The sequence below is a fragment of the Palaemon carinicauda genome, chromosome 30 (assembly GCF_036898095.1).
Source record: "Palaemon carinicauda isolate YSFRI2023 chromosome 30, ASM3689809v2, whole genome shotgun sequence".
In the NCBI taxonomy this organism is placed as follows: Eukaryota; Metazoa; Arthropoda; class Malacostraca; order Decapoda; family Palaemonidae; genus Palaemon; species Palaemon carinicauda.
In genome coordinates, this window is record NC_090754.1 from 37,185,125 (window position 1) to 37,197,624 (window position 12,500).

The window sequence follows — 12,500 nt, forward strand, 5'->3', positions numbered from 1 at the left end:
AAACTATTTTCTATTCCATTCATACAAATATATCAGTAATCTTTGACTTATATATGCTCAATATTATTTTTTATATCCCCCAATTATTTTCTCTCTGTCTATATCCACAAATTTTACAACTTTTGTGATAATAAAAAAAAAAATAGAAATTATAAGTCATGTGATAAAGTTTATTCCTTTCTAACCTTGTCAATCTTCTACGTAGGCAATCGATTTAAAATTCTATGCACATATTAGTGTCCATGACAGTAGAGATTGGTTAATCCCATGTAGCAACAATTGGGGGAAAAAAAAAACTAGCTTGTCTGCCAACGCCTGCCTCCACTTACCTTGCCTGGCAGTATATATAATGGGCATCTGAGCAGGATAACTTCACAGACTCGCTTCGAGACTTCATTCGGTCAACATGGTATCTAAGGTATTCCTGGTGTGATTTTATTTGTTTAAAGAACAGATAAGTCTATTTTGTATATAAATCGATTGTTTGTTAATATACATTTCGATATTTTTGCCGTTGAAAAAAATTATACAAGTACCACAGAATTTGTTCTTTAACTTTTAAGTGTTTTTATTGGTTGCACTATATGCGAAAACAATAAATGATAAATTCCTAAGATACACACACACATATATATATATACACACACACACACACACACATATATATATATATATATATATATATATATATATATATATATATATATATATATATCATATATATATATATATATATGTATATATATATATATATATATATATATATATATATATATATATATATATATATATACATATACATATATAATTCTTCCTACTGATATCATTTGGTTTTTAGAATAAAGATAACATCAACTACATGATATCCGTTTCAAAATGTGTCTTTTTAGCTTGACGTTTTAAATCGTCTTATGATGTAATTACATTTCCAGGTTATCTTGGTTGTGTTGGGTTTGGCAGCCCTGGCTGCAGCTGACGACAGCTTCGAAAGATACAGATATGCTGCACCAAGAGTGAGTACTATTCTATTTCAAACTACTGAAAATTGTAGTAAATAAATTTACCTGATATAGATACCGTTTTAATATTGAAAATGTAACTGATGTTAAAGTAATATAAAAATCCTTTCATGAGAATGCTGTAACCAATGACACTTTTTTTTTTCCTTTTATATGACAGCTTTCCTCCGCCTCTCGGGAATCCTTCGAATCCTTCGAGTCCGGTGAAGCCAAATACAACTTCAACTGGGCTGTCAGCGACGACTCCTCCAGCAACGAATTCGGACACCAGGAAGCCCGTGATGGAGACAACACTCAGGGATCCTACTACGTCCAGCTCCCCGACGGTCGCCTCCAGAAGGTGTCCTTCCACGTAGATGGCGACGATGGATACATCGCTGAAGTCACCTACTCCGGTGAGGCTCAGTTCCCCGACTCCAGCTCCGCCTCTTTCGAGTCTCGTGAGGCTCCCAGGAGGACCTACTATGCTCCCGACTCCAACGAATCAAAGTAAATCTTGGAAGTTGATCTGTGAGGGTCTACTACAAAAACGAAGGAAATATTTGTACCAGTGTTTTCAGTATTTATAATTAATTTATATAAATAAATCATGATTAAAGCATGTCTTTAACTATCCACTTTAGTTTCTATGTATGTAATTAAAGAAATAATTAATAGATTACAATAGCTTTACCTCCAGTTCTATTATTGCTAACTATCTATTGATCTGATACACATGACTCGTAATGTTAATTTAGTATAATGGTCTATTATAAAAATCCCGGCCTACTATTTTTCGCAGTTATTCCAAATGGATTTTTAGAATTCATTTAATTATGTAATGGTTACGCTTAGCAATGAATTTCTATAATTTCAGTAGTTGAAAATAAACTAAGGGAAGATGAAATAAACCTTTGTAATAATATTACATATTTCAAAATGAATTGAGATTAGAGTTTAAGGAATACTAGTTATATAAGTATTTCATATACAAGCAATAGATAGATTTCTATATAAATTTTAATATAGACTCTAAATAGTTCATAACTGTTATTTCATTCTTCATACTTGGATTATCATAAAAGATTTTATCATAAGTATTATTAGGAGTAGTAACAATAGTTGCAGTATAAATATATTCAATAATGACCCATAAAATTTCTTATTGTATCATTTTTATCAGGAATGTTTCTATCAGAAATTAGTTACATCTAAGAATAATTTTCTTTACCTTGGGGTCGTTAGAGCATACACTGAAGGACTGATAAATTAGACACTTAATAAAAAGGCTCTATTGGACCAATAAATCCAATCTAAATTCGAGTAAATTACAGAAACCAGAATATGAAGATATTTTCAATTCATGTGTCCTTTTAAGAATTGTTCGTCCAATGATAAACCTTATTACTTATTCGGGTGTTACACAGAATAGAATAAAGCGAGGAAGTTAAATCCCGAAATTCTAGAGATACAACATCTTTATCTCACACTGACCTTGAAGTCTTGGCCTCAAAGATTATATCAAGTGATATAATCAAGTATCTTTTGAACGCTATTGCTTGCATGCTGATTAAACCGATGTGCTACACCAGAGAAACAAATATTCATCCTTCATTACTTTTTATTCAAATTTTTTATAGATGAATAGTATGTCAAATTTTGTCATGGCCTATTGGTAACGTCTCTGCCTGATGATCGATAGACTGGGGTTTGAGTCTCGCTCAAACTCGTAAATTTCTTTGGTCGCTGCAACCTCACCTTTCTTGTGAGTTAAGGATGGGAGTTTGAGGGGGCCTGTAGGCCTACCTGCTGAGCCTCCCTGGTCCTATCTTGGGTGGAGATGGGGCTTGGGCGCTAATCATATGAATATATTTTCAGTCTCTAGGGCATTGTCCTGCTTGCTGTGGCAATGTCACTGTTCCCTGCCTCTGCCATTCATAAGTGACCTTTAAACCTTTAAACATGACAGAGCAAGTGAAATAATTTTTATGAAAAAGGGTAATTCTGAATTACAAAGTCAAGCAGATCAGGATTTTCTTATTTTGAAGTCTATAACTAGCATGCACAGAATATAAATATGTCCTATTATCCAGCAATATCAAAGCCTGATACCTACTTAATTTAGTGAAGTTACCCATATTGCTGTTTCTAACCATATATTTGTTCACTACTTTCATTGGGAAGCAGATGCAGCCAAGCATACCCAAATCTCCTTATTAACTAACACCATACAACTTACCGATAAATTAAAAATCCTTACTCTAACTTAGGAAGTAATGTTTGAAACAACTTATCTCATTTACACAATAAAGCAAAGTTTCATTTCATGAAATGTTATCTACATCTGGCATATCTCTTAAGGTATGCTTACCTCCAAAAGATATCCAAGTCAAGTTAATTTTTACTTATTGCTCTAGTATTAGCAAAAGGCATATAACTTTTGATTGGGTCTTTTAAATCATATGATTAGGGATTATAATACCTAGATGAAGGAATACAAATGTAAACGAATCTGTTAACTTTTGAAACATTGACACTACAGATGTACCACAGCTATCGAAAACATTCACTTTACCTTTGTCTTTTGTACATTTAAAAAACAGATCACAAACAGTATTCATATTTCCTATGGAGGCTTACAAACCCACCTTACACCAAAAATCGATATTTCCAACATATCTTTAGTCTAAATAAAGGATGTTAGATTTCTCTTAAAAGTTCACACAAGTTCTGACACTTTTTTTATACCCTTTTTGGAGGGCTAAATGACTAAGGCACATCTAATTGTCAATTTTATTTTAGAATATCTTCAAACATAATCACATACCCTGCATACTTTTATTGCCTCTATCTCTCGCCACTTTATTGCAAATTCTTTATATATAATTGAATAAATGTTCTTTCTTCAGAGCGTTGTGCGACTCTTTAATGTATTAAAAAACCCTACCAGGTGTGTTGTTTGTAAACTCTGTACATCGAATAGTATAATAATGACAGAGAACTTACGAAATTACTGTACCTATAATATATACCTAAACATGTTTTTCATTACCAAGAAATTCATGTTTATAGTTATAATAATTCTAATATTATTGACAATTCAAGAGATGATTATTAGAAGGTCTTCAATTTTTCATGTTGGGGCAGCAACTTTTATGAAATGAGCTACCGAGAGGTGTCACCTCTAAAACTGATATAATCCAATTAAGCGTATGCTCTTGATTGCACCAATTTAATATTTGAAAAATTACTTTTTAATTACTTGGTTCATCTCACCAATTTCTGCTCTAATACATACTCAAAATATTTGGTATTCTGAGTAGAATCAGTTCTAAACGATGTATTTCTTCAAACCTGATACAATCTAAATTTCATTAAACAAGAATACCAGATTTGTATATCTTAATTTACATATACAAGATTTTCGTATCTGTGGGTTTTCATTTATGATGAAGTAAACTGCCAATTTCTTTCAAGTTTTAGTATTCCTCATATCCTCTGTTTAATTGTGCCTACGTTCTGGTACATATCACATTAACTATTATCATAAGTCCAATTTTCATAAAATGTTTAAAAACTTTTTCGTCTATTAGCGTGTTTTTTCCCATTCGTATGGGGTAACATGGTTGCCTTCTTTTGAAGGATAATTATCGAAAAAATTAAATTCAGTCCACTGCTACACTTTCTCATCCTCTCTAAAGAGGATGGCATTTTACTTATCATTTTGTATACAAGTGACCGTGAACGTAAGGATTTCTTAAACCAATTTCGTAAGGTTTCGTAAAAACTGGCAACAATGCAGACGTTCGACCGCACCTATCTCGGCCCGGTGGTATATATTCGGCTCCTGGACAGGATAACGCTACAGACTCGCTTTGAGACTTCATTTCATCGACATGGTTTCCAAGGTACTATTGACTTAAGTGGGCCTATTTTAGAGATTTTATTATAGTATGTAAGGGAATGTAATATAAAACTTTCGTAGGGATAAATTTATAAAGGCAATTTTAGTTCTAGATAACTAAACGTTAAAGAAAAATGACTTTTCGATAAAGTTTTTATTACTGAAAATATATATATATATTTTTTTTCATAAAATATGCCACTCTATGGGAATTTTTCAGATTTTTATAGTAAATTTTAATACTTTCAAGTATGCTACTAGTAAATATCGAATTAGATTTCAACTTGTAAAAGATATCCTGTTCAACTTTATCTATATCATGGTAGAATAACAAAATTTATTTAAAAGATATCATCGATAGTTGTTTATTTTTGTCATATTCTAAAAAATAAAATATTTGATTTCCAGGTCCTTATTGTTGTGTTGGGTTTGGCTGCCCTGGTTGCAGCTGACGACAGCTTCGAAAGATACAGATATGCTGCACCAAGAGTGAGTTTTAACCTTCATTATATTTATGAAAAATATCTTTCATGATAATTTTGCAATAAAGAATACGAAATTAACTTTCAAGTAATATAATAAACCTATTACGAGACTGCATCACTCAAATTACCTTTACTCCTTATGACAGCTTTCCTCTGCCTCTCGGGAATCCTTCGAATCCTTCGAGTCCGGCGAAGCCAAGTACAATTTCAACTGGGCTGTCAGCGACGACTCCTCCAGCAACGAATTCGGACACCAGGAAGCCCGTGATGGAGACAACACTCAGGGATCCTACTACGTCCAGCTCCCCGACGGTCGCCTGCAGAAGGTGTCCTTCCACGTTGATGGCGACGATGGATACATCGCTGAAGTCACCTACTCCGGTGAGGCTCAGTTCCCCGACTCCAGCTCCGCCTCTTTCGAATCTCGTGAGGCTCCCAGGAGGACCTACTATGCTCCCGACTCCAACGAATCCAAGTAGATTTGGAATCCAAAAATGTATTGATTTGCAACATCGAACGAAACTAAATGCATGCATGTAGATATTTATGTCTAATTTATACAAATAAATTTTAAATCATGTATAAAACTGTTTAATTTTGTCTAAAACTTAAGCACCCAATGAAAGTAGGATAGTTAAAAACGGTTTTTTATGAAGGTAGCCAATGACTCCAAAATTATTTAATCTAAATGATTATGAAAATGGCTTGTTTTTCAATTCAAGAGTTTACAAACGTGTGGGAAATCTTTATAGGCGAAATGCAAATATGACTACCCACTTTGAAAAGAATATTCGATATTATTTCATTTTCCAATCAATCTCAACTTGTCTGGGAGAAAGGAAATAAAAAATGAAGATACATGGGTTGCCTAAACGAGAAATGTAAAAGTCTAATGTATTTTTACTAACTCCTTCAAACTATTTTAGAGAATCACAACCTTCACTAATTCCCCGTGACAATTAGATAAATGTTTAGTTGATATCTAATCTAATCAGTCCTAAGATGAAACCCATCCCAATTAAATTCTATACAATCTTCACAACTGTGTCGCTGTCATTTCCAAGAGGAGTAACTTTAGAAATAATTAGAGGGTTAATACAGGGAAAATTAGACTTCTGTTAAATTGATAAAGGATGTTTAGTATTCAAGTTTCTGAGAAAAATTTCTGACTTAAAAATATGGAAACCAAAAATGACCCTTTAGATTTAAACATTTGAAAAACTTTAAAGTTAAATTCTGGAAAATGGATGCCATGATTATTTTCATAAAAGAATTTTCCAAACTTCATAATAGCAAATTGTTCATATGCCTTTGCTTCTAAAACACTGACTATATGATTAGGAGATTTGCCTTTTCATACAATAGTAAGCCTTTCTTAACTGCCATACAATAAACTATTTTCTGCCAAAGGAAACTTTTGTATAAATTGCTCCGATTTGGATAACTTAGCCGTAATATTTTTCTTACTATACTCAAAACAGTGAGAAAGGACCGATAAGGAGAGCATCTGGGTTTCAACTGGTAGCCTTGCATATGCCACGTTGCCATAGATTACTGACTCACCTTCTTTCTCCAAATCCACTCCCTCTCTTTAACTTCTATCTCTGTTTTTCTTTCGTTATCTTTGTTTCTACATAGATTAGTGAATTTCCGAAATTGTATCAGAGATTATTATAACTTTTATTCCACGCAACATTGAGGTAGAATTCAAGGCATTTTTTTTCTGTAAAAAGGTCCGCTACCACTGATCCTAAACGTGCCATATGAGTGAGAGCCTTCCGACACTCATATGCCAAACTTTGCCGCTACACACTCTGTAACACACCTACACATTCTCACGATGGACCGTTCCTCTGCTACAAGTTTCCCTTATGGCTACATTCATAGCCAAGCTAAGACAGTTATCTGCATCATAATCAGTTCTTTCTTGGAAGAAGAGGAAAAAAAAAGGGAGCAATAACTTTTGAATCACACCAATTAATATCAAAACAGGGAGAGAGAGAGAGAGAGAGAGAGAGAGAGAGAGAGAGAGAGAGAGAGAGAGAGAGAGAGAGAGAGAGAGAGAGAGAGAGAGAGAGAGAGAGAGAGAGAGAGAGAGAGAGAGAGAGAGAGAGAGTAAGGGGGAGGAGTTGGAGAGCAGGCTGGTGATCTTTGGAGTCCTGCCATCAATTGGGGAATTCGTTTCAAACCAGCTGCCTTCCACTATCGGTTAAGTTTGAACGTTACCTTGAAAACCACTTCATATATTTTTCTCTGGATTCATTTAAGGATATCGGAAAGATAAAGCTATATATACGAGCTTTAAGGCTTTCACAAAAATGAATAAACACGTATAGAATATGCAACCCCAAAAACAGCAAATGCAGCCATTTCCAGTCCACTGCAGAACAAAGGCCTCTTTATTCCTGTCTGGGGGTTGGAAATTTTAATCACCACCATGGACAATATGGATTAGTGATGGTGGGAAACTTTTGTCTGTTCGCTCACAACAGACAAACCTATTAAGGGTGTCCCTGACTGGTACAGCTTTGCTGATCATGGCGATACATAAACCCTTTCACCCCGTTAAGCTATCCTAATTCAGAAAATAACATATACAATTTTCTGTATATATATATATATATATATATATATATATATATATATATATATATATATATATATATGTGTATATATATTTATATATACATATATATATATATATATATATATATATATATATATATGCATATATACATTTATACATATATATATATATATATATATATATATATATATATATATATATATATATATATCCTTCACATTGGCTCCTACTTTATCCATAATCATAGCAACTTATTCTGTCTATAATTTTTTACATAATACTCTAGATTCCAGAGGCAGACTGTAATTTACGAATTAGGTGGCTTATTTTTTTCATAACAATATGATGAAATTTAACACGATGAATACATGCTGTCCTATACGTAATTCTATAGACTTTTCTATCTCATATCTTTGGGTACTTCAGAATCATGGCGCAATCACTTCAAAGTTTTTTTTTTTTTTTTTTTTTTTTTTTTTTTTTTTTTTTTTTTTTTTTTCTTATACGTAGAGTAGGAGTTGAATCTTTTAAGCGCTCGACTGCCCCATGTTTCGTGAACCGGAACGACCCATAGAAGATTTATATGATTATCTTACATTATCAATTAATTAAAATGCCTACCTGGAATTTGATTAGGGATTCAAAACTTGTGGTTTGTGGAGCTTTTGATGATGGTTTAAACGTAATTGTAGTGGATTATATATGAAGCTTGATTTATACTACAGATTTATTACTAATTCAACATTCACCTTTATCCACTTTTGAGAGGGTGCAGCTAGATCAGTGCATATACCTGGTTTTCTCAGATAATGTCACCAGAGATGAGGTTACTAAGTATCCCAAGGAGTTTAATGATGATAGAAAATTTTATCTAAGGGTAAAAAAATTATATCATTTTAAAGATGAATTAAAACACTTTATATGTAAAAAGTTAATGCATGTTAATCTTTATAAATAATAATCGCCATCCATATAATTCTCGTAAGATGTTTTTTCTGTTAATGGTATACCACTTTTTTTATGAATTTAATTATGATTTAATGTTTATCTAAGCTCGTCTGAAATATCAAACAATCAAACAACCCTAATGATATGAATTTATACCACCCACCGAAATGAGCGAAATTATATCTTTGAACCTAAGTTGATGTTTGACCTATTCCTTGCCCTTGTCGTTACAGTATGAGTCAACATGAATATTTCAAAGTTACGGTCATTAACACTTTTTATACAGACCCAACCAAATCAAAGTCAAGTACAGAGTTGTTAGAAATCTCCACCAAGGAGAAAAACTGGCTCCAGCGGTTTGAGGTCACGACCCCACCTATCTGGCCCACGTGTATAAATAGGGTTCTTCGTCGGGATAAAAGTACAGATTCTCTCTGAGACATCAGCAGGTCAACATGGTATCAAAGGTAACGGAAATTGGAAGCATTTCTGCATAACAAAAAATATTACCACAATTATTCCAGCTATATATATATATATATATATATATATATATATATATATATATATATATATATATATATATATATGTATGTATATATATGAATCAATATTATATGAAATTGTTTTAAACACAATGCACATACACACGTGTATATATATATATATATATATATATATATATATATATATATATATATATATATATATATATATATATATATATATATATATATATTTATATATACATACATACGTGTATATGTTTATTGTATTCAAAATATTTTCATATATCTGATGAAATAAAACCTTTTTCCATCTAACCCACAGGTTTAAAACACTTTACCAACCTTAAAATGTCATTTGTAACTGATAGGATCTGTCTTTATTTCCAGGTTATCTTGGTTGTGTTGGGTTTGGTTGCCCTGGCTGCAGCTGACGACAGCTTCGAAACATACAGATATGCTGCACCAAGAGTGAGTATTATTCTATTTCATACTTGAGAATTATGATCAATATCTTTGCAATTATATAAATGAAACATAAAAACTATTTTATGAGAATGCTGCAATAAATGATACTTGTTCCCTTTTCTATGACAGCTTTCCTCTGCCTCTCGGGAATCCTTCGAATCCTTCGAGTCCGGTGAAGCCAAATACAACTTCAACTGGGCTGTCAGCGACGACTCCTCCAGCAACGAATTCGGACACCAGGAAGCCCGTGATGGAGACAACACTCAGGGATCCTACTACGTCCAGCTCCCCGACGGTCGCCTCCAGAAGGTGTCCTTCCACGTTGATGGTGACGATGGATACATCGCTGAAGTCACCTACTCCGGTGAGGCTCAGTTCCCCTCCTCCGAATCCGCCTCTTTCGAGTCTCGTGAGGCTCCCAGGAGGACCTACTATGCTCCTGACTCCAACGAATCCAAGTAAATCTGGAAACCAATGAAAATGTAATTGCAATTAACCGATTATTCCGCTAGTCAATGGATATTTATATCTAATTTATGTGAATAAAAACTAAGCATAGAAACTGTAAGTGTTTTTAATCTGTCCTATATCTTTAACAAAAATTTCAATTGTAATTTAAACATTTATTGTAACTGGATCATTATCCCGATATATCTATAGCTAAATGAGATATATATGAATCCATTGTAGAATACCTCTAAAGTTATGCAATGTATCATGTAACTTAGCTTTTCTTCAGGAAGGTGTAGGCCTATAGGTGGTGAGTCGCTATATATTTGCAGACTAAAACTCCATGTGATCTTTTAATCCCTCATTATGAAATACTAGTGTACTTGACCCGACAAAAATGACGACTAAATATTTAGATAGATATGCAGACACACGTACACCGATCTCACAGGGGCATGACTATTCCCTCTCCCCACTACCCGAGGTACAGGAGAACGGAGGATGACCGGAAATATGTATACATAAACACACACACACACACATATATATATGTGTATATATATATATATATATATTGCATATATATATATATATATATATATATATATATATATATATATATATATATATATATATATATATATATATATATATATATAGGAAGGCCAAGGTTTGGGTGGATGGATGGTGTGAAGAAAGCTCTGGGTGATAGGAGGATAGACGTGAGAGAGGCAAGAGAGCGTGCTAGAAATAGGAATGAATGGCGAGCGATTGTGACGCAGTTCCGGTAGGCCCTGCTGCTTCCTCCGGTGCCTTAGATGACCGCGGAGGTAGCAGCAGTAGGGGACTCAGCAGTATGAAGCTTCATCTGTGGTGGAAATGTGGGAGGTTGGGCTGTGGCACCCTAGCAGTACCAGCTGAACTCGGCTGAGTCCCTGGTTAGGCTGGAGGAACATAGAGAGTAGAGGTCCTTTTTATTTTTTTTTTTTTTTTTTTTTTTTTTTTTTGATGTCGGCTACCCCCCAAAATTGGGGGAAGTGCCTTTGGTATATGGATGGTATATGGATGGATATATATATATAAATATATATATATATATATATATATATATATATATATATATATATATATATATATATATATATATATATATATATATATATATATATATATGCTCTTCTTTATAGAAGCGAGATACGGTACTAAAAGTTGGAAAATAAGTAAGAATAAGTTCTAAGTTAATGATATCTTTGCATATTTGTTTAACTTGGCCTTGGCTTTAAGTAAAAAATACGAGTTGAATTTTTTTGATACTTCTAATTCAGTGAAAGATTATATGCTGGTAAATTAAGACCAGAATAACATTATGGTATTTACTTAATTCGCCCTTATCATCAAATAAACATAGTAAATATACCTTCGTTAAGAACTAGGAAACATCCTCAGGATGAAGAATTTTAAAATGGCAAATGATTCTCCAAATGAGATAGCAAATTTCATTAGTAAAATTGCCAGGCTAAATTTGCCTTACCTGTTATTACAGAATATTTATTATTTTAAGGTTTGATATATCAAATTCTTATTTAAGGGGATAAATATCTAAACTTTATTGTTTAAGATATCTAATTACTAACGTTAAAATACTCAAGTTCTACCATACGTAAATTGTATTAGACTTTAAATACAATTATAATACAATTCGAGAGAATAACATCCCCATTTTAGTTATTTTATATTTTTCATGCTACTGACGGTAATTAAATCTTAATAGTGTAACAGAACTGATTGATTGCATGTTAAATAGATACAGTGGTTCTGTCCCCATGCGGACGAAATTGTGAAATAAATTGATCAATTACATATAACCGATTCTCGGCGAGATAAAGGCAATTTAAACATTTCATATATTTTGTTGTAATAAAACCTTACTAGTATGATAACACCTGAAGCAGTTTTAAGGCATAATTATTTGGTATTCCTGTACCTACCACCATAACAGTAAGTCACCTTCGGACTACCATGGCGAAGAATTTGTACTGTGTATAACCGGCCAAAAATAAATATCTATATGCAGACATGTCTCATTATAACAAATCGGATATCTTTGATAATATCAAACCTCCTCCAGAATACGGGGAAAATGGCCCGTTTGTA

At 33.0% G+C, this 12,500-nt stretch overlaps 3 protein-coding genes across 3 annotated transcripts; all 3 read left to right on the forward strand.

Annotated features, from left to right (window-relative positions):
• Window positions 1-923: 923 nt before the first annotated feature.
• Window positions 924-1,512, forward strand: LOC137623467 (cuticle protein 19-like; the record flags this gene model as incomplete). Its single annotated transcript, XM_068354302.1, has 2 exons — window positions 924-1,013; window positions 1,180-1,512. Coding segments are annotated over 2 exons (423 nt in total), but the record flags the coding sequence as incomplete, so codon positions are not given.
• A 3,382-nt stretch (window positions 1,513-4,894) lies between these two features.
• LOC137623725 (cuticle protein 19-like) lies at window positions 4,895-5,908 on the forward strand. Its single transcript, XM_068354548.1, has 3 exons — window positions 4,895-4,906; window positions 5,311-5,391; window positions 5,534-5,908. The coding sequence occupies exons 1-3, from the start codon at window positions 4,895-4,897 to the stop codon at window positions 5,864-5,866; spliced, it is 426 nt and encodes a 141-aa protein (XP_068210649.1). The 3' UTR covers window positions 5,867-5,908.
• A 2,426-nt stretch (window positions 5,909-8,334) lies between these two features.
• LOC137623468 (cuticle protein 19-like) lies at window positions 8,335-10,444 on the forward strand. The gene is made up of 3 exons (XM_068354303.1): window positions 8,335-8,356; window positions 9,754-9,899; window positions 10,026-10,444. Exons 1-3 carry the CDS (start codon window positions 8,335-8,337, stop codon window positions 10,356-10,358), a joined length of 501 nt encoding a protein of 166 aa, XP_068210404.1. The 3' UTR covers window positions 10,359-10,444.
• Window positions 10,445-12,500: the final 2,056 nt, after the last annotated feature.

Bases quoted from the DNA above. Each gene is read 5' to 3' on its own strand.
- LOC137623725 (XM_068354548.1), top strand. The intron at 5,392-5,533 runs GTGAGTTTTAAC...TCCTTATGACAG, and splicing joins ACAGATATGCTGCACCAAGA to CTTTCCTCTGCCTCTCGGGA.
- LOC137623468 (XM_068354303.1), top strand. From the start codon at position 8,335: ATGAATACATGCTGTCCTATAC. The intron at 8,357-9,753 runs GTAATTCTATAG...TCTAACCCACAG, and splicing joins GAATACATGCTGTCCTATAC to GTTTAAAACACTTTACCAAC. The intron at 9,900-10,025 runs GTGAGTATTATT...TTTCTATGACAG, and splicing joins ACAGATATGCTGCACCAAGA to CTTTCCTCTGCCTCTCGGGA.